The 21,051-nt window shown below is 36.6% G+C and overlaps 1 protein-coding gene across 6 annotated transcripts in view; it reads right to left on the reverse strand.

Moving 5' to 3' along the window:
- Positions 1 to 913: 913 nt before the first annotated feature.
- The window catches only part of CDIN1 (CDAN1 interacting nuclease 1), a 134,921-nt gene continuing 114,783 nt past the window's right edge, over positions 914 to 21,051 (reverse strand). For 5 of the 6 annotated variants that reach the window (XM_052782499.1, XM_052782497.1, XM_052782501.1 and 2 more), the window contains 2 exons: positions 3,688 to 3,838; positions 914 to 2,896 (listed from right to left, as the gene is read on the reverse strand). In XM_052782499.1, coding sequence (XP_052638459.1) covers positions 3,703 to 3,838 — 136 coding nt within the window. In that variant the 3' untranslated portion in view covers positions 914 to 2,896; positions 3,688 to 3,702. The remainder of the gene's footprint in view (positions 2,897 to 3,687; positions 3,839 to 21,051) is intronic. The other variant, XM_052782498.1, reaches the window with a different exon arrangement.

The following is a 21,051-nucleotide window of genomic DNA, read 5'->3' on the forward strand; positions in this document are numbered from 1 at the left end:
TGTTACAAAGCAGTGTGGAAATGTGAGGACACTCTGCCTGGTACCCAAAGCTGTTATTTAAATCAGAGTAAGAACAAAATTGCTTGAGATGGTGGGTGGGCCCAAATCCATACAGAACTGGGAACAGCACTCTTCAGACGTAGTATCAGAAACAGAAGCAGACGGTAGAAAACACAGGACAGACTTTTCAAAGGGGAAACAACGGCAAATGGGAGCATGCTGAATAAATAAAAGTGAAATGGTTAAAAAAGATAGAAAATTAAAAGGGGAAGATCTAAAGGCAAATGGAAAGAGCCAAGAGTAGTCTTCTGAGTAGTCTAGATGGTGGAGAAATCCAAAAGCAAATACCAGGAAAGAATGACTTTTTGAATGAGCGAATATAACAAAACAGGATGAAAATTATTCACTAACTATCAGTACTATTAACGTGATAAAATAGTAATGAGGTAAGCACAGTAAGACATTTGGTCCTGTTTCTTCAGCTTTAGATCAGAGGTTTTATTCTGCTCTGAGCTGGCTTTAGGGAAAGATTATTGAACTCATACTAATAATGTATCCCCAGCATACAGGAATGGTAAAAAACGTTTTCTTTTTATACTAGAGGGTGACCCACCATTGTGCTGTTCCTCCTATACAAGGAAGTTTTACTTCCCTGTTCAACACAATTACATCAATTCCTAAAGCTCAGAACAGGCCTTATTACAGTGCTTGTAAGAGCAGATGCTTGGCAAGTCTATATATGCCAGTGAGAACATCATTCAGTTTTATGCACACTTCTGTTTTCTGGCTTGGCATAATTCATTAGCACACTCTACAGAATACTCCATAAAACTGGATTTGGCTTTAATGTTAAGGTTCTACTGGCTACAGCGTTGTTTAAGAAAACAAAACCAACAAACAACCCACAAACAAATAGTTGTCTCTCCTCTTTAATACTAAAGTTGATGTTTTACACTTGATAAACAGAGAAAATATACAAACGAGGGTTTTTTCAAGATACAAGCAGGAATAACAAAGTAGTCTAAATTTTTTTAATGTTCTGCTTTCAGCATTTAAAATAGTGACACAGTGTAATTCATGGGGAGGCAAAGCTTGTTTGGTAGCGTGTAATGAAATTAGTACAGTATGTACACTTCTGTGGCTTATTTCATCCTCATTCTGATACAAAGATTCTTAAAGGGGGCAATATATAAAGATGAGGTCAAAGCTTTGATTAAAGACATCTGTACTGCTTTCCAACCTGTTATGTCACAACATTAGGTAGAGGAATAAATAAACAAATACAAGCCTAACCTGATTTATCTGTGTGTCCCCACATAAATTTGTTTAATGTAAAAACAAATAAAGCAAAGCTTTGATGGAGGTTGAGCAGAATTTTCAACATCTGTGCAGATAAATTTAATTTATTCAAAAAGAAAAAGCAGCATTAGTGCATCATGTAAAAGCTGATTTAAATGATTTCATACAACAGAAAGCATATGCACTAGCTAAACAAAATTCAGTTTGCCCTTAAAACCCATTTTGCTCAGACAGCCATTACTTCTGAATTTTCCTCTACGATAATGTTCAGTTATTTCTTCTTTTTCATTCTTTTCTTGATTTTACACATTCCACTAACTGAAACCACAATTAAAAGTCCCAGGGGCAGCAACACCCTAAACGCAGCTTCTGTGTAGCATCAAGCAGGTACACTTCACGGATTGCTTCTGTGTATCTTTACGGGCAGATCCTTAAAGCTGGTCAGGTAAAATAAGCTAAGCACAACGCCTTAAATAGTTGAACATAAATGAGTTACAGGTGTTTGAGTATTTTTTTAAAAATAAATCTTTCCACTATAACACATTCAAACCCAGGAAAATAATCTCTATGCAACAATAACTCACTGTAGTGGAGCTATACTAGCTTATCTCTGCAGCAAGGGACAGAGTACTAGGAAGGCTACAGATATTTTTTCCTGAAAATTAAAGATTAGTCAAAATGATAAACTCCTGGCTGAAACTTATCAAAAAGTGTTAAAGCGAGAGCTAAAAATTCAAAATAAAAATACTACGTATGCATCTGAAAACTATAGCTGAAAAAAAACTGAATAGGATTAATACACTTTTAACCTAAGGCAGGACTGTAAAAAGTCTGCATGTGATTTTTGAAATCATACAGGCGCACAAAGTATCACCTCAACTGAAAAAAGATGATGAATATGCACTGTAATGTTTTAAAGACCCCTTCCTTATGGAAGAGGTTATCAACTTGTGCTTTAGGGAGACTGTTATCACACCTTTAATTGTACAACAGAATCCGTACCTCTGCTTCTCTGAAAAACTGAACACGGTGAGCATACGCGCAAAACTCTCATTGACTTTTAAAAATATTTTGTCCTTTCCTGAATGCCAGTTAGCAAAGAAAAGAGTATTAAAGAGTGTCAAGCCCAATAAGCTGCTATCATTAGGAAACCTTTAAGTGAGAGCACAAACCTGAGGCCCAATACTACCCCTCTGAGTGGCGATGAGGATGGAAATGGAACTTTGAGACTGAACTCCTCAAAGCCTCAAGCAGGGCGAACACCCACCTCAATGTACCTCTGATCTTGGTGGTTCCAACAGGAGAAGAACAATGCTCTTACAAGAATAAATAAGTACGCAGGAAACATGCCCGTTTGTGTGCTTTATTTGTCTTGCGGAACTGATCCAGTATGAAGCACTGTTTTATCTTTTTTTTACTCCCCTTCTTGAACACCAGGATGGTAATCTTCTTCAGAAGTAACCCACATAGAGAGCTCCTGCCCATTGTTCTTCTGGACTTCAGTACGCCAGAAAATTGCATGTTACAGTACCTACAGGGGTCAAGACAGGTCCTTCCTTAAAGTCAGTTAAGTGAAAAATTCCTAGGTATAGATTCCCTGGGGGGTGGGGAGGAAAAGACAAAACGCAAGTTATTTTTGAGTCATTAAACTCCTTATTAAAAACCCCACAAAACTAACCCCAAACTTCACAGGCTCGTATACATAAAATAAATCCTTGCTCTTCACTTTCACTCTCCCTAAAAATGCCCTAACTTAGGTTATTTTTTAATTGTTAACTTGGGATTCCATTGTTGATTTTTGCAATCAGAGAGTGATGAAACACACATACCAATTATTCTCTTGAAATCTGGCTATTTACTGTAACAGCCAGAACTTACGTGATTCTGTCTTACCACTTGGGCTTTATGAGCTATGCATTCCATGGTTTTAAGCCCGAGAATAACAGTCTTCACCAATTTTCCACATCAGTGTAGGTGTTTCAGTCAGATCCCTAGCACTGAATAAACTTGTGAGTGAAACCACAAAAAAGCCACCTGTTTTTAAAGGTGACTCTGTAACAGGGATAAGAACTGGAAGTTGCACCTTTCAGCCTCTGCATTTTTGTCTTTGTTTAGAATGCTAGAAGAACCCATCCGGAAGGAAGAAAGATTATGAGTATCTAGAAACTAGCTGTTTGACAGAGACAGAAATGCTGATAATGAGTGAGTGGGTTGTGTCTGTCTTTTTTGGCTGATCACAACAGAGGTCTGAAGCAAAACAGAAACTCTTGATATGTTTGTGTAAAGAGGCAGTAGCATAAGGGCAGGCAGCAGAAGTTCAGCTGAAGTTCAGGGCAGATGCTGCCATTAGTTTACACTGCAGGAAAGTAAAATTGCTTCCGGATTTACCTCTTCCTCCCAACATCAGTGTTGAGCCATGCTGTGTCGCAGAGTCACAATGTCAGTAGGAAAGCAGTCTTTTAGCAGAATACCACGTTCGCGATGGCAGTCCAGCTCTTCAATAAATCCATACCAGTAGATGACTAATCCAGGGCCAAATCTATTAAGCAAAAAGGAAATGAACATAGGAGATTGTGTTAGGTGAACTTTAATTTCCCACCTCTGTGATTCCAACACAAGTAAATCTGTTAATTTTACTGCTAAATTGGAAGGAGTATTTGACCTCCACTTAATTTTCAAATTTTAATCAATGTTGAATTGATATATGTCATTAATACCTGATTCCATGTATAAAAATGCTATTCAGAGACTGAAACAATCCACATCAGAATTTTGGGTTTTTTCCTTTGAATACTCTGCATGTATCAGTAAAAAAAGACCCATGCCTTAAATATTAAATAACATTTAGTGACTTGGATACATACAGAAGTCTCTCTTGCCATGCACTCTGCTTCTTCAGATTTGGGCATGCAGGCACTAAAAATACAAGGGTTTACGCAAGTCCCAGTTTATGCAAATTATAATACCATGAAGATAACAATGAATACTTAAAATACAGTCTCTACAATGAGCTATTATTCAGGTAATTATTAACGTAAAGCACAATTCAGAAAGAAATACAAAGTTTCTGCCATAACGTCTCTGAAATGTGCCTCAGGAATTCCTCAAATATTGCTAACTCTGACTGATCCCCACTAGGCAATCTCAGGAAGTAGCCCCATGGACTATTTTACCCATCAGGAAGTTCAGACCTTCAGGCTGGGTTCATAAAGAAGTAATCACTATCAATCACTGTGTACTGCGATATGTTTTGCACATCAGTTTCACGTTTTTCCTACTGAGAGCACTTAATTAAAGGGCAGCACTACTTTTGGTGTAGTGTTGCAGGAATTTTACAGTGAAATCATAAATTATGAATGTTGGGTTAGTAAAAGGATGTCTAAAAACAGAACTGCTTTCTGTAGGCTAACATTACAGCAGTCTGTACAACATTAGGCCAAAAAGCTTTTTCTTTCCTTGATTTATTATATGCTGTAGTGAACTTGCCAAAAACAACAGCGCAGGATGAGCTGTTAGATACCGCCTGTACAAGAAAAAGTTCAGTAGAATGTCATGCAATGGTTTATATGCAGAGCTGCGCTCAGGACTCAACCAATATGGTAGCCAATTTTTGTTAATGTTTAATTATAATAAAAATGTGTTGGGGGGGTGCGCACTAACCTAAATGTCCACTTAGCAGACAACACAAGCACTCAAAACCGTGGGTAGTGCCAGACCGGCTTCATTAGGGTGGTTTCTTTCCAACAATGGAGGGAAAACTTCATTTGATGTGCTCATGTAATGGAACAGGCATCAAAGGAAGAAGAAACCCCTGTGGCTTCCTCCTGCAGTTTCAATTAGATACGGTAGTCTTTTGCCCAAAACTGCTGCATAGCGTTGTAACATTTCGGTTTATGGCTACTACTCTTCAACCTAGAAGTGGCCGCAGTTTAGTGGCAAAGTAAATTACCCCTCAGCACAGCTGAGGCAACGCTGGCAAATGTGCTTTTTGCAACTGAAAGATGATATTTGAAAGTGGAAAGGTTAAAACTCTGACAAATGCAGCTATACTAGGTAAAGTAGTCAAACATGTTCAACATTGAATAAAGCAGAGACTAAAAAGTGGCTCATACAGAAGGACGATGCTGCCTACACCCAATTCCTAAGTTTTCTCTGGCTAGCCAACAACTTCAGCCTCTACTGTCTCTCCATTTTCCTTTGCTTAAGCTCACGTGGGGCCAAGATGTGCATGACCTCACTGTACCACGGAGGCCCGCTAGCTTAGCCGTAGCGAGGAGCAAATGGCAAGTGAAGCCAAGGACTGATGCTCACTGCCTCCGGCGAGGGGCAGTGATTTGCTAATGCAGGATGGGCCTACTTTTGTTATTTCACAGACTACGTATCTGTTCCCACACCAACCAAACGCAGAAACGGGATAATGGGGTGGGGATGTACTTAGGTACTAACCAAAGTTCTTTTAAAAGCAAAAATCCCCAGAAGATAGAAAGCAGACCTTACATTTCTAATGGGGTATTTTATGCAAGGCAGAAGCTATGAAACGTACACAAGTACTTACTCATTACGAGCGCACGTGCCAGGTAAAATCTTGATGCTAATGAGCAGCTGCTCAGCCCAAGTTTTGAAGGGCTCATTTTGCTCTGTGTGGCAGCCTGAATCCCCTATCCACCATAAAATGGTGGCACAGGGGCACTGTGCTTAAGTCATTTGTTAATTTTTTTTTGAAATTGTAATTTTTAATAAAATTAATATTTTGAGATGCCTTAAAAGGCTAATTTATGTCTTTCTAGAAAAGCACAATTTTTCAGGAATATTTTGTACTTAAAAAATTATGTTCAGAAATGCCAAATTTGATGATAAAATTTACATACAAGAACATCTGCGTACCATTAATTGCAGGAGCAAGTACGTCTTTAGCATGAAAACATCCATCAATCCTGTTTTCGACTGTGTTGTTATAGCAAAACTATTTGCCCTGTGCCGCCTAGATTGTACTTTTTTCCACTATATTGTGTCATGCCTTCTATTATAGCTCTATATCACACAGCCCATATGTATGATCACATAAAAAACATACCATACTTTTGTTTAAAAACACTTAAGTGCAGTACTTAAGACCAAAATTAACTTGTTGGCACATTAAGCATTTGCCACTGACTATCAGGAACTCCTGCTGCTAAGTGCTAATTTCGCTCTCATTAACGCCCTGAGTTGGCAAATCACAAACAATGCCACTGGTTAATTACTGCTGCCTTAATTTGAAAAGACACTTAACCTTTTTGTGTAAGGGGATGAGGTAGGGAAGTCTAACCTAGAAGAACTATCCTTTTTAATTTGACTCCTTCCAAAGTGCAGATTTGACACCACGAACAACAAAACTCAGTGCTGTGAATTACTAAGTAAAGCTACAAATTTTTTCTGCATCAATTGTAACATTTAACAAGTTAGTGACTAACCCTGGTTTACACAGGAGAATAAACTAAAATGACAGAATGCTTACTCAGTATTGCTATGGAAAGGAGACTTATCTAGTAGCTCTGAGGAGGAGAAAAAAACTTCGAAAGTACCAAAAGGTTCTAAAACTATACAGGTACGGTACACAAGATAGGCCAAGTTATCCCATTTCATATGAAAGACACACTGGAGAAAGTTCAAGCTTAAAACAAAAATCAAGCTTAGAATGTAACAAACTATGGACTCCTATGGATATTGTTCTTAGTCAGAAAAATTGTATAAATCCCTAAAAATGTGCTTAACTTGTATTTTTTCTCCCCTGCCTTTTGTTCTCACCCTGAAAAGCTTAGGTGTGAAGGAACGTAGCCAAAAGTTATACCAAACAGCAGTTTTACCTATTCCAGTGACACTATTACTTTTAGAACTTTGCTTTTATATGGAGGTTTTTATTAAAGCTGAAAAGAAATTCAAGTAACTAAGGTTTGGTTAATTCCATGCAGTAAAACTAGACTAAACAGGAAATATAGAGGTGAGCTTCCTTCAGAATATAATAAACATGGCAAGTGAAAATTGTCCACAGAGGTTGCACCAGGTTACTTAAAAATCAACCAATAAATATGTAGTTATCATTACATAAATCCTGGTTTAGTCATTGTCTAGTTTCGACATTAGAAGTTGTGACTACAAGGCAGCCAAAGCCAACCCAGCTGCACTTTAGTGCGGGGTCAGACTGCCAGAAGTGCCAGAAGGCAGGTAGGCATGCTTACAACTCCATGGCATGGCAAGAAGAGAGCAGGATTACAGAAGACCATGGATTAGTTTAGGCCTAACTTAGGCTTCACACAGAAGACTAGATTTAGTCTAACTACTAAGGGCAGCAGACAGCATCTTTCAAAGAATCAACTGAAACATTTGAGATAGATCCTGGAGATGATAGTAAAATATAGTTTGAGTATAGTTAAATATAGTTACAGGCTCAACAGTGCTTTAGATAAAACTTATGTCTGATCATACTACTCTCAATAAGTCAGCTTTGCACTAATTTAAGAGCATTCAGGGGATCTCCTGTACTGGCTTAATGACACCAATTTTGAAGGAAGCCCATAGTTAAAGGAGTATAGATTTGTACATCGATAATCCTGGGACACCGGGCTTTGCTCTTGGAAAGGAGTTTCACAGAGATATGCTGAAAAGCCAGGAGGGTAAAATTCAGGTAACCCAAAGCCAAATGGTTCTTCTTCTTAGAAAAACCAAACAAAACCCCACATCTTCGAATAAGCCAAGGGATCACTTAAGAAAAAAAAGGGAAAGAAAAAGACTAAGTAAAATGTGAATCTAGGTTTAACTTGCCCTCCAGTTGAACCAGTTTTGTGCTAGAAAAGAAAAAAGACTTTTATTTATTTATCAAAGTGTCCTAGTAGGCTCACACATATTCTAATTCACTTCAAGAGAAACTACTTTCTAGTAACGTCTTTTCTTCTGGAATGTCTGTGTGGGGTCCATAGTAGCTTCTAAGGATTTGCCTAGACATGTGGCTGCTGCGAGTGGATTTTTTCACCATCAAAAAGCCTTGCATGTGGTTTTATGAAAAATGTATTTTCAACACACTGCTCAATACTGAGCAGAAATGTAAAACATCTTGCAATTGTTTTTAAATAAATGTTCACTTTATTTATTCTTAGTCTGTTATAGATGGGTTGTACACATCTCAGCATAATGTAAATAATTTTAATTCCAAGAGACTCTCATAATGAAATGCTGGCATATGAATTATTATTTCTAGTATGCATGTATTTAAGCAAGTATTTTATCAAACAGATTCAGATGAGTATTCATGTTATACAAAAGAGTAACAGTCTACCTGGTTGGTGATTTTAATTATGAAGGTCACATTGGAATGTGTCTTTGAAGGACTGCATTCTGGTCCCTCACTTTTTAATGTCAGATCATGAACAACGCCAGCTAAAAAGCTGGCTTTGTTTCCTTGTTTTTCTTTTTTAATATCAAACAAATTAGAGCATTACCACTCACACATCACTACTATTTCCTGGGAAAAGGGAACTACAAAAATTCACAAGTAAATTATTACATTCTAAGTCAAGTTAACATGGTTCTTGAGAATCACAGTTGTGAGTAAACTGGTTTTACTTGTAGTACTAATAAACCCTGAAGATAAAAGAATTACCCCCCCCTATAATATCTAAGAAGTTTACAGTTTAAGGACTCACAACTTTATTTTAGTGTACTTGTAGAAGTCTCATTTGTGTCAGTGGAGGGAATTTAGGTATTGGCAGAGCTAGGCTAGTAGGCAACAACTGCAGACCACATTTTCAAGTAAGGTCAACTGGCATCAGTCAGCCAACTTCCTTACGTCTAGACCAGTTTACTACTGCTGATGACACAGCGTTATATATCTTGGCAAACATTTAATAGCCACTGCTCAGAAACTGACTTTGATTAGCAAGAAATTTTCCATTTAAACAGCTACCACAAGCCTAGTTCAGAATAGTTTGTAACAAGGTATTTCTGCTACTGTTCATTTATATAGAGTTTTAAAATCAAATAAAGGTACTTGTGCATAAAGACAGTGCATTTTAAAAACTCTGAATGCAATTTAAAGGTAACTGTGGAGTTTTATTATCCCCGTCACTTTTTAAATCCTCCACGCACTTTTGTGATCCAGTGACACACACACGCTGATTTAAAGAAAAGATGCCTTCAAGGCATTACACAGCACCTTATTTCTCTGACTTCACAAAATCTGGTCGAAAGAAAAATAATTCCGATGCTTAGTAAAATCAAGTAACCAAATGGTAGTTTTTGCTTTAAAAATCTGATCCTTAACCTGTAACTTAGAAGGCTACAACATTTTTGTGCCCAACTCCCTTAAGCTACTTAATACTGTCTTCCTGCAGTAGCAACTGCACAAAAATATATTTGCTTGCAAATGTGGCTCAGGAAAAAGTTTAATAAGTTCTGATCACATACTTTTGAAGATAATAGGAAACTTGTCCATGGCACTAGCAAGCACTATATCAAGCCTCACTCACAGAAGTCAGCAGCATATTATGTCTCAAGGATTCAGGCATCCAGTTTATGCTGCTTAAGGCAAAATTAAGCAAGTAAAACCTAATCTGCTTTAAGCTTTGATGTTACCACAGTAGTTGGGGGAAGTCTTATTTTTACTGAGACAAGGAAAAAAATTAAAGTCTATTAATATTCTATGAGACACCCATTTCCAAGGAGGTTTTGACTCAAAAGTGGGAATTTCTTTTGGCCTGAGAAAGGCAGGCATTTCCATGAATGCCAGGTATTGATGTTATATGCAGTTGATATGGACGCTGGAGTTGTCAGGTGAAAAAAAGGTGAATGGAAATTAGTATCTGACTCTATAGTCACACCTCTCTTGGATATGATTAAATCTTAACAAGTTGTTTTTTTTTTATACTAGCTGTCTTTTTATCTCTGCAATGAGACTATTAAGGCATCAATCAAATAGCAGCATTCCATCAGGCTTATAATATGATTTAATTGCTTTTGGCATTTGGAGAAATAAAAACAAATCATGTGATATTTATGTGGATATAAGAGACTGTTTAAAATATTTTAGAATTTTGCATAGCACATATTTAAAATGCATATTAATAGAATGCACCAAAAACTGTGCAAGTCACTGTCATTAAAATATTATAAATACAATGTAACTTTTAGCTGCATAATACATTTTTAATAAACAAACTGTCGAAACACATTATTCACTTACACTTATTCATTCAGATCTGAGTACTGTTCTCCAGGCAAATAAAGGATTTTTATAATCCTCAATGACAAGTTAGGGTTTTTTAAAAATTTAGTTCTCATGGAAATTAACTTTTAAAAGCTATGATTAAATAACATTAAGGTTACACTGATTTACAAGGATCAAGGCTTTCTAAGTGAAGACTGATGCAGTGAGTGAGAAAGAAAACACATACTGGGTCAAGGCAGCTTGTCATTAAGATGAGAGAGCCTTGAATGAACTTCGAATTTCTCAGGTTTTGTTGGTTCATGTCCTAACTTCTGTTGAAACATGTTGTTTTGTTGTTTATTAATAGTATTCCACATGCTTATCTCAAAGTGGCTGTGTATACTTAAGGTGCACCTTTTTTTTTCCCAGTCTTGGCACCTTCAAAATCAGGTAGATGCTTTGCACATCAGACTGTAAGGTTCTGTGCTGTAAAGAGAGACTATAACATGCCCCTTATGCCTGCACTGCAGGATTGGGCTGATGTACTAAAAATTAACATGTTACTAACATCAACATTTTAGAAAAGAAATTGTTAATCCTCATACTGCTGGACTGTTTCAGCGAAATTATGGCCAAAATTGTCTCTGGCTTTAGTGGAGACCACTTGGATATGCATTTTGGAAAACAATGCATTTTAGCTGTCTGGGAATTTAGTTCCAGTATCTACCTAAAAGAGGTAATAGGCAGTGTTCTAGGTACCTTACTTGACAATTTGGAGATAGGTCCAAGTTTCCCTGAAATATAAGGATCTTACATCTCTTAACCATCTCAATACATGGCAAAGTGACTTCAGGCACCCTGGATGATGGGCATAACTAAGGAAAAGAAGCTCAAACAAAAGATCTCAGTCTGAAAGGCACAATATAAGAAAGCTTTCTGTGTCTTCTGTTTCAGAAGTTTCATGAATTCCTTTCTGATGGAGACAGTCTAATATTCTATATCAGCTGTTTCATCTACATATTTGTCTTTTATAATTCAGGGCTAGCACATTGTTTTACTGTACCTCTACAAGTGCATTAATGTGTTCCCGTTCAAAGCAGCAACACCCCTCCATCCTGCAACATGCAATTTGACGACTAGTTTACTAAAGCTATGCTACTTCTAGTTAAGTTGTGTTACTTGTATTTACCGGTTAAGACACTGCAAGAATGTTGCTATCCTTTGAAAAGGCGGGGAGAAAAGGTGGTTGTTTGCATTACAGAATTATTCCATATATTGTCGCTGGAAGCAACGCTTTCTGATTAAACCCAGACAAAGAATGGTGCTTCCTGAGGTACTTGCTTGTTACTCAGTTTCCCTGAGAAACCTTATGCCATCAGTTCACTCTCCAGAGACTGTCAAAGCAAGGCCGCTATTGTTTGATTCTGCACATTTGAAGCTGTGGATCAGTGTTGAGAGGAGTTACTGAGGTTATTTCAAACATTTTGTTAAACTCACAGCAGTCCTCCCAAAGGAATGCTTGGCTGCAAACTACCTCTTATCCCGGGTGACAGAAAACATGAGAAAAGCTTTTGAGTACAGTCAGATTGAGGTCCAGGCAGCCATAAGTGCTGGTCAACTCATGTTGCCATTAGGTGATTAATAGTTGTTTATTTTTAGAGCTGGAAGTAACAGGCCATCCTAAGGCCAGTGCAAGATGATATCTGAATAATCTGTGAGTGCCTCATAGTTTGCAGCAATCCTTTCTTTCTGTGCAGCTGTTTATCTGGTGACAGCGCTTGCCAGGGTGATAGGACATGCCAAAAGTGCATTTAACAGAGGAGGCAGGACTGCTCCCACAGCAATTATTTTTGTTTAATAATTATTGTAAAATAAAACCAAACTAATTGGAAAAGTTGTTCAGCAAATTTTGATAGCAAAAATGTTGATAAATAAATGCACTATATACCTGTGTGTTTAGCATTTGCTGAGTATAAATCTTGGAGCCAGCATTAAAGCTACCTCAAGACATTTTGAATGAATTATTAGACAATTCTGTATCTCCGAACCCTTATACACAAATATACGATAAAACAAACAATGTAACAGATGAATTAACAAATGGAGGACAGCTCGTTTGGGCTTCCAACTTCCCAGATCAGAGAATTAGTCCAAGACTGGATAGTAAATCACACTGAGTATCTTCACACAATGTTGCTTAGCAGTTAACTGCCAAACACGCTATTGTGCATAATTGACAGGCAGAAATATTTTATGTGTGATGCTGTACTTAAATTTACTGTCTCTCAAAGTGTAAGTCACCTATCCATATTAAGCAGGGAACAGATGAAAAAGAAAGTACTATGTCTGCTGCCCACTGCTGTGGCTCCTAATGTTCACCCACAAGGAAAGCAAACACCTCCTCCGACCTGGAATGTTGTTACTGCCTTTGGAATCCACTGGCAAACTGTAATTTTACCTGGCATTCGCTCTTTTCACTATGAATCTATCACTTAGGTCTAATGCCCAAGGCCCTTCAGCTTGTCTCCCAGTTGATACATATACCCAATATCTGCACAATTCAAGTTGGCCCTGCCCCACTTCGTATTTGAGAATAACTTAATTTTTAGCTGTTATTCAGAAAAAGAGTGCATCCTGAGATGTCTTAAGTAGCAACTTGTATCACCTGCAAAATATCCAGTCTCTCAGAAGACTACAAGAACATTTCACATGGTTTTAGGTGGAGACTGTTCTAGAGACTTTAGGAGACTATCAAGGCAATTTGTAGAATTATTGCATTCATTATTAGATAAAGTAAGTGCATAATTGGGGATGTGCAAAGAAATTTACCTTCCTTTTCCACAAGGAACACCTTTTCGCTTTCTGTCTCCTTTACTTTATACACACACACACACACACACACTCTCTCTCTCTCACACGCACTCTTTATTTGTGTCTATCAGCCAAACACAGCTCTACTGCATGCACCTTCTGAAAAATTCATAACGCTATTTAGATTTATTTACAAGTTATTTGTTGTTTCTTAGTATATACCAACACTAGAAACAATTTCATTTCAACTTTCTTTGCTTACTATGCACTGAACCTTTCTGGGCTCACCGTTAAGGTATGGAATTCTGTTCAAAAGAAGATACACAAATGTACATTGCCATGTAAGTGAGCCTAGAAGGAGGGAGAGGAAGAATCAGAGGAAAATGCTATCGCTTGTGAAGGTTTAAAAGCAACAGCAGATTAGTCGAGATAGCCAGTGACATATTACAATCCATGTCTGATGAGAATCAAGCCAGAAGTCTGCAACATGATAAAATCGCATTAGTATGAGTATTTTCCCTCATATAATTATATGTTGAAAATAGTGGAAGACAAGTTGGACTCCGTATTCCAGTGGTTTGGGTTTTTTTCAATCTTTGCCATGCAATTGCTGGATCGATCTTCTGTCAAGTCACTTACTCTGTATATGGCATTTGTATGTTAGCTGTTCCCAAAGATGGTATGAAGGTTATTATCCCAATAGCCACAAGGCCTCTGTGTTAAATATAGCAAAATCCTTTTAGACAAATTTAAAACAAACTGAGAGTGACTATAGGGTTTTTTTTCCAAAGGTCAGTATGATATATGCACCTGTACTATTTGATTGGAAGACACTGTAAAAACCGCTGTATTGAAAATGGGAGTCTAATGTCATCAGCAGGTAAGATATGAATAAAATCCATGCAAAATGTTGCAATATTATGTGCAACACAAAGATTTTTCTCAGTTATTGCTGGTCTGGTGTCTGGTAACCATCACTATTAAATATTTTTAACATTTTAATAAATGAACAGAAGAAGAAAAAATCCATTAAACATCAAAAACTTCTAGTACTGAATAATCTTTTCACCTTAACTGTTTCTGTTAATCCTTTTTGTTTTATATGCAGTGTATTTTATAAAGGATCATTGTTGGCTGGCAGTCTCCTAAGGGCATCAAAGACAGCACTAGCAGTCTCGTTTTAAACAAAACAGAAAAAATATGAGTTACTGAGCTGCTAGTCCTGTTCAATTCCTGCTCCCTTTAAGACAAAAGCAAAACTAATAGAAAAGAAAAGCAACAACAAGAAGAAAAATAAAGAAATACAGCTTTTCCCTCCAAAGATAAATTAAGCTCAAGTAAGCAGCTTGGAACATCATGAACAGCCAAACACCAACCAGTTTTACCAACCTTTCTGAGACTTGGCTAACTTCCACTTCAGCACAGCTACCTTGTTTTTTTGTTCTTACATTGCCTAAAAGCTCAGAGTAAGTACATTAAGTGATAAGATTAGTATCTGTCGTGAGCAGCTGTCTTTCCCTCTCCCTTGTCAGCCAAAAATTGCAAGGGTTTTTTTTGTTTCTTATTTAAAGTGCTTATTTTCTGGTGTTCTCTCTGTATTTGTGATTGCAATGCCAAAGCATGCCATACGTTCAAAACGTAATGAAGGACAGAGGTTAAAAATGGTTCCTGAATTCCATGGTTGCTGTACTCTTACAAGAATCTCTCGAGAAAGCTGTCTCTCACAGAAATCCACTTGTCATGAACTGCCATAATGCAGCTTAAGGAGAGGTGCTAACATAAGGTTTCCATCTGCTCCAACCTGAGCACAGATCACTGAATATGTTGAAGATGGGAATGACACCTTCAACTTGAACTGCGTAATGGAAGCCCAATATAGACAATAAAAGATACTTAAGATATTTTTCCTGTCAGTCCCCTCAGTTTATAGCACTCTTGTAAAAGAAGGGGGTCTCCCTGTCTGGTCAAGCTAGACTGTTGTTAACTGGAAAGCAAAAAAAAAGGACCAAACTCAAAAGAAAAATGAAAGAGAAAAGTAGAGTCAAATAAGTGAGAACAACTGCACCTCATTGAATTAAACAGTCAGTCAACATTTAGGCAATATTTGAACTATTTCCTTCTACTTCTAGGATCTCTCCATACCAACGCCTGACTTTTGCCAAAGACCTGAAAATCTCTTACTGCACCTTTGAGGCATCATGTTTTTTACAAATTAATATTTCTACACTCGAGAGAACTTTTACACATAGTTTTCAGTAACTGAATTGATTTAGAGGTAGGCCTGTGCACAACAGACTAGTACACCTTAGTTAGATATTACATATTACTACATGCCAATACAAATAGACTCAGCAAGTCTGGCATCTTCCTGAAGAATGAGACGAATTGACAATGGGATTCGGAGCTTTTCAGCACCAAGTCTTTGCTATGTGGAATATCTCCAATGACAAAGTTATTTCCATCAGGCTACTGAGATGCAAGCTGACTTGAAATAGTGTGATACATACTGTCCTGGTTACAAAAACCAGCTACCCAGTCAAAAACCCCAGCTGCCCCATACTCCTTCCCCGCTCAGAAGTATCCAGCAGCAAGATGTATAAATGGAAGCAGGCATATACATTTTTTTCCTCAAGCCTCCCTAGGCCTAATGCACTAGGATGAACTGGTAAGGGAAAATCTGCACTGCTCATACAGGTATTGCATTTTTGCTGAGGGTAAACAGGACTTCCACTTAGAGACCGGAATCTCTCTCCCTCTCCACAACTGCTAAATCCACATTAACATTTTTAAAAGCTATTTCTAAAGCTATACCAATAGATTAAGCATTATTTTTAGTTAAGTTCAAAGAGAAGAAAGAGTACAGCTTTGCCTGCTCTACCTGATTTCACTATGGCAACAGGAGAAAAACAGTAAATTCAGGAGATTAAGAGAGCTATAATTCCAGCTGAACCAGCAAAAATAAGAATTAAAAATTAATATATAATTTCTTGATTACCTACAGGCACTTTTGAACCATTCTTTAATTAAAAAAAAATCAAGTCAGACCACATATAAAATGATAGAAATGGTATAGAACAGTATAGAACAGCTTCTATTTGCTTAAGTAATGTTTCCACTTTAATGTACTTATTTGCTCTCATTTGCTTAACACTGCCAATATTTCTACTGTGCAAATTTATGGAAATCTGACTTTAAAGAGCTTTGTGGTACTGAGTGATTTTTTAATTTTTTTATATACTTATACTGAAGTGACTTGATGAGATTCTGGAATAAATGAAATATAACTGAGTAGCATGTAATGATGTCTTGTGACATGCTGTGAGGTAATATAGGCAGTAAAGTGTCATCGTTGTGGGTAAAATAATCTGATTGCTTTTACATTGGTTTACTTTGCACTAAAGTCTGTCCCATGACTATAAAAAATGATGAGTAAAACCTGATAGATTTGTAAACTTTTTCAATGGGCATTTAAAGACAATTGTACATTTGCAGAATACCTTGCTTATATACTGCAGGAGTTGGGAGACTGTCCTAGTATTTATGTTAGAGAAACCCAAACTGTATTCCACTTTCTAGAAAACAAAACAAACCCAAACCAGATATTATATTTGGATTGCTACTGTGTAAATACATAATAAACAAAATCTAATAAAAGAGCAGACGTGGTGACAGTAAAGGAAAACTTTTGCCTTGTTGGTATCACTGTCTGGCAGCCATGACCAATCTTAGAATGTTTGTTGTCTTAAATAGTAAAGGTCCAGGAACTAAAACAAACAACTTTTAGCCAGTGTTCAAGTAACCTACTTTTTTACTGCAGATAACTATTCTGCTATATCATATACATGATCTGCAATTTAACCGTAACATGCCCAAAATATTGCTACAGTTGTTTTCAAACGTACGCACAGATATACAGCCTGCACTAAAGAAATGATATTTCCCTTTGCTTTCCCAGAGGAAGAAGAAGGAATCAATCTGTGTAACAGTTGATCAGTAAAGGGACGCAAATGCAGCTAAGGAAAAGGCAAAAGAATCCTATAAAGTGCTGGGAGAGAGATTTGCAGAAAAAGTCTAGAAATACTGTATTCCCTTAAAGACTTGTTTAGCCCTCATCTGGAAACTGTAGACAGGTCATTCAAGAAAGACATGTAATAGCCAGATACGGAGTAAGGCTACTGCAGTGTCCAGGGAAATGAACAGTTGCTCATACGAAAGACTAGATGAGTTTGGCCTTTCCAGCCTCGGAGAGCAAAGGCTGAGAAGAGGTGTAATTGTCCTCCACCAACACATCTGGGAGACCAATGCTCTGGCTCTAGAAAAAACTTCCAGTGAGGGCAGTGGGACCAAAACACTTTAAATGATTTTAAAATCCCGCTTGGTAAGTTTAACAAACAGGTTATAAGACACGGTGTTTGTGATAGCTGGGGACTAGACACAGTGACAAAATCTGACACATTCCTAAATGCAGTACAGGAAACTAGTAATAAAAAAATACTCTCTCAAGCAATTTGAAATTATATCACCACTGCTAACAAAATTAAACACAGACCCAAATGTTTCTTCCCTACCTGAGGAACAAAGACAAATGCCTGTATAAGACGATGTATATTTATAAAAAGAGATACCAGAAAGTTATTCAGAATGCAAGAAGATAGTTTTAAAAAAGGTAAGATTAAAAGGAATCTCCTTTTCGAATGAGCAGTATGAATCTGAACCATTGTTTATTGCCCACAGACATAGCTTAATAATTTAGTTTTCATAAATAATACTGGATTGTCTTATTTTTATTAAAGGTAACATCTTCAAATTACAAAGGTTCTCTAGGCTTGGAAGATAAATACATAAAGACAAGCAAACTTTTCTAATCAAAGAAGTACATACAACTTTTCTAATTTCTCTTTTTGTTTTTACAACGCATACACACAACCCCAAGCTCTTCTGGTTCAGTGTTATCCAAGTTACTCTTGCCTAATCCTCAAGCCTAGAGCAAAGTGAACAATCAAAGATACATTGAAAGGAATGTAAACAACCACCAAACCTTGGAAATCTGAGTAATAGCTTGTCGCTAGTTCCCTGTCCTAGTTTTCAAGGAAAAAATATTTTATTATCTGTAAGCAATACCATGCCAGTCACACACTCCATTTTTTTTTTTTTTTTAATTACTTTCTGGATTCCTCTTAAGGTTCTGGTTGAAGTGTACATAGCTCATAAAAAGTTCCTGGGACCAAGTGACTGTCTCCTCACCCCTGACCCATGTGGAGAAGTGGACTCAGTGTGGATACTGCAGTTCATAAAGCACAGAACAAATCTAATGGTAAGTGAAGGCATAAAATTCTCAGCAGAGAATTTTTACCTGTAAAGCAACTTCCTGTCAGAGACAAGTGGGACAGGCGGGCTGCCTACTCATGGAGTATAACGCAATGCCTGCCACCTCCAACAAACTTGCCCACAGTAAAAATGGCTGAATAAGGCTGAACATTTTTGCTTACAGGTAGAGCTTAACTTAACAGTAAAAGTGAACAAAGCAATAGCGACTGAATCAAATGTGACAGCAAAACCACCATTTTATGCACACACTTTATTACAGTTCTTAACTTTGTGTTTGTATAGCTAGTGAATTTATGCTTCAGCATGTCTAAAACTGAATTACAGAGACACACACAGTGGTAATTTTCTGTACAGTCACCTACCAACTGAATGAGTAAAAAAGAGGGCTACTATTCCAGAAAAAAAAGAAAGTAAACTCAACTCCTTTGTCTTCCCTGTCCAGTCACTTACAGAACGAAAATATTTACTGTAAGGATCAGCCATAAAGTGTCAGATTCAAAGTGTGAAGAAAGAACCACCTCTATCTACTTCCATATACTGCTTCTAGCAAGAATCCTTTTCATAAGACATGTTCTTGGGATACTTAAACAAAAAGTAAGAGGCATGAGAGATGAAAAAATGTTTACAGAATATACTGTCACAGTGGATTAGTCTTTGTGAAGACAAAAATGTAGAAAGATATGTGAAGCAGAAGTGTGGTGTGAAACATCTGGACAACAATTAAAATAAAAATCCAAAAAGCATTATGTTAGAAAAGCAGACAGTTAAGCCATAGCATTCATTCAGCATTAAGTGGCACTTGCCAGCAAACTTGCAATGAAGGCTGATGATAAATAAACAGATACTAAATGATGACACCTAAATGTTCACTCAATTTCAGAAATATAAATGGTCTAAGATAAGTTATATGAGGAGCAAGCAACCACCTTTTCTGACTTCGTATGTAGGGCTAAGTGAAATATTATCTATTATGATTTTTCCATAAAACAAGAGAAAAAAATTCAACAATTTTAGTGTACTATCAGGTAGGTGAGTTTATATGTGAAGATCTTAATTTGCAATAAATAGTTTACTTTTAACATTAAAATACCTTTGAAAATCATTTACCTTTTCTAAATTCCAGTGTTTCCACATGATTCTGAAAAATTCAGTAATTATCATGTTGGACTAACTTATAGTTAAATGGAATATATAACTTTAACTTTTACATATTTTCATCATTCTAGATGCATTAGATTCTAATAAAAAATTTTAAGAGACTGCCAGAAAGGTAAGCTTTATAGTTTAGCTTTTTCAATGACTAAAAAGAAAAACAATCCATGAATTGTAAAATTAAATGCCAGTTTTTAAAATAGTAATTGGAAGTAGTGAGCAAACTTGGTTTGGGATATTTCTGACTTATTAGTCTATGTTAACAAGGTCATCTTTAAACATATTTTTTTGTCTTGCCCAAAGACTAATTATTACAGTGCTACCTTTAGAATAAGTGAAGGGTAAATATTTGGCTCTCAAGAACGGTCTTATGGGAAATGTGTATTATGTTTACTGTTATTTGATGATGAAATGTCAACAGACTAAAATATTTCTATAATAAATTATTCCATTCAATAAAAGCATCAATAGTTTGCCTGGTTTTAAAATACAATTTCACTATAATGCATTGAAAGAAATAGCATTAATGTAAAAGCCCTGCCATGTGCATTAATCCATATTAAACCACAGCCCCCTAGCCCCCTGCTTTAGTGTATTGTTAAAGGTCTGACAAACCCACAGCTACAAGGAAATTCAGAGATCAGACTAAAAATCTTTACTTACCACTTTGTGCATAGATATAATAATTCACTGACTGTATTAAGGATAGGCCAATAATTCTGAATTCCCTGTCTTTGTAGGTTTAATATAAAACCATTACAATAAACAGTATCTTAAAAAAACAGTGCCTAACGTTAAGGACGTTGTGCATACACACACATATATTACGTAAAACTGTTTATATATGTGGTCTTTTTTCAAAACGTGGGGGGCAAAATGGTTTTGATTACCTCACTAAAACACAAATAAAGAAATATTGACCATTCAATCAAGAGTTGCAGCCATTGGACTGTATGATAGGGACCTTCCAAATACAATTGAAGAAAATGTATCTCATAAATAATGCTCTGCCCATTAAGACAAAGATAGTCAACTGATAGTTCACAGGATGTAATATGAAAAAGCAAGGTGGTCAGCATGATGACAAGGAAATTTTTGCAATAGTTTAAAATGAAGAAAAAACATTAATGAAAAAAAATTACTCTTTTCTTGATATATAATCTTGTTTACTAATTCTGATTTTTTCCCGTTTTGAAGCATTCCATCTCATTCATGATTCCATTACATGAATGGAAGGTAAACAGATGCACTGAAATCTCTCATGACACTAAAACATCTCACAG

This window comes from Harpia harpyja, chromosome 3 (genome assembly GCF_026419915.1).
Source record: "Harpia harpyja isolate bHarHar1 chromosome 3, bHarHar1 primary haplotype, whole genome shotgun sequence".
NCBI lineage: Eukaryota > Metazoa > Chordata > Aves > Accipitriformes > Accipitridae > Harpia > Harpia harpyja.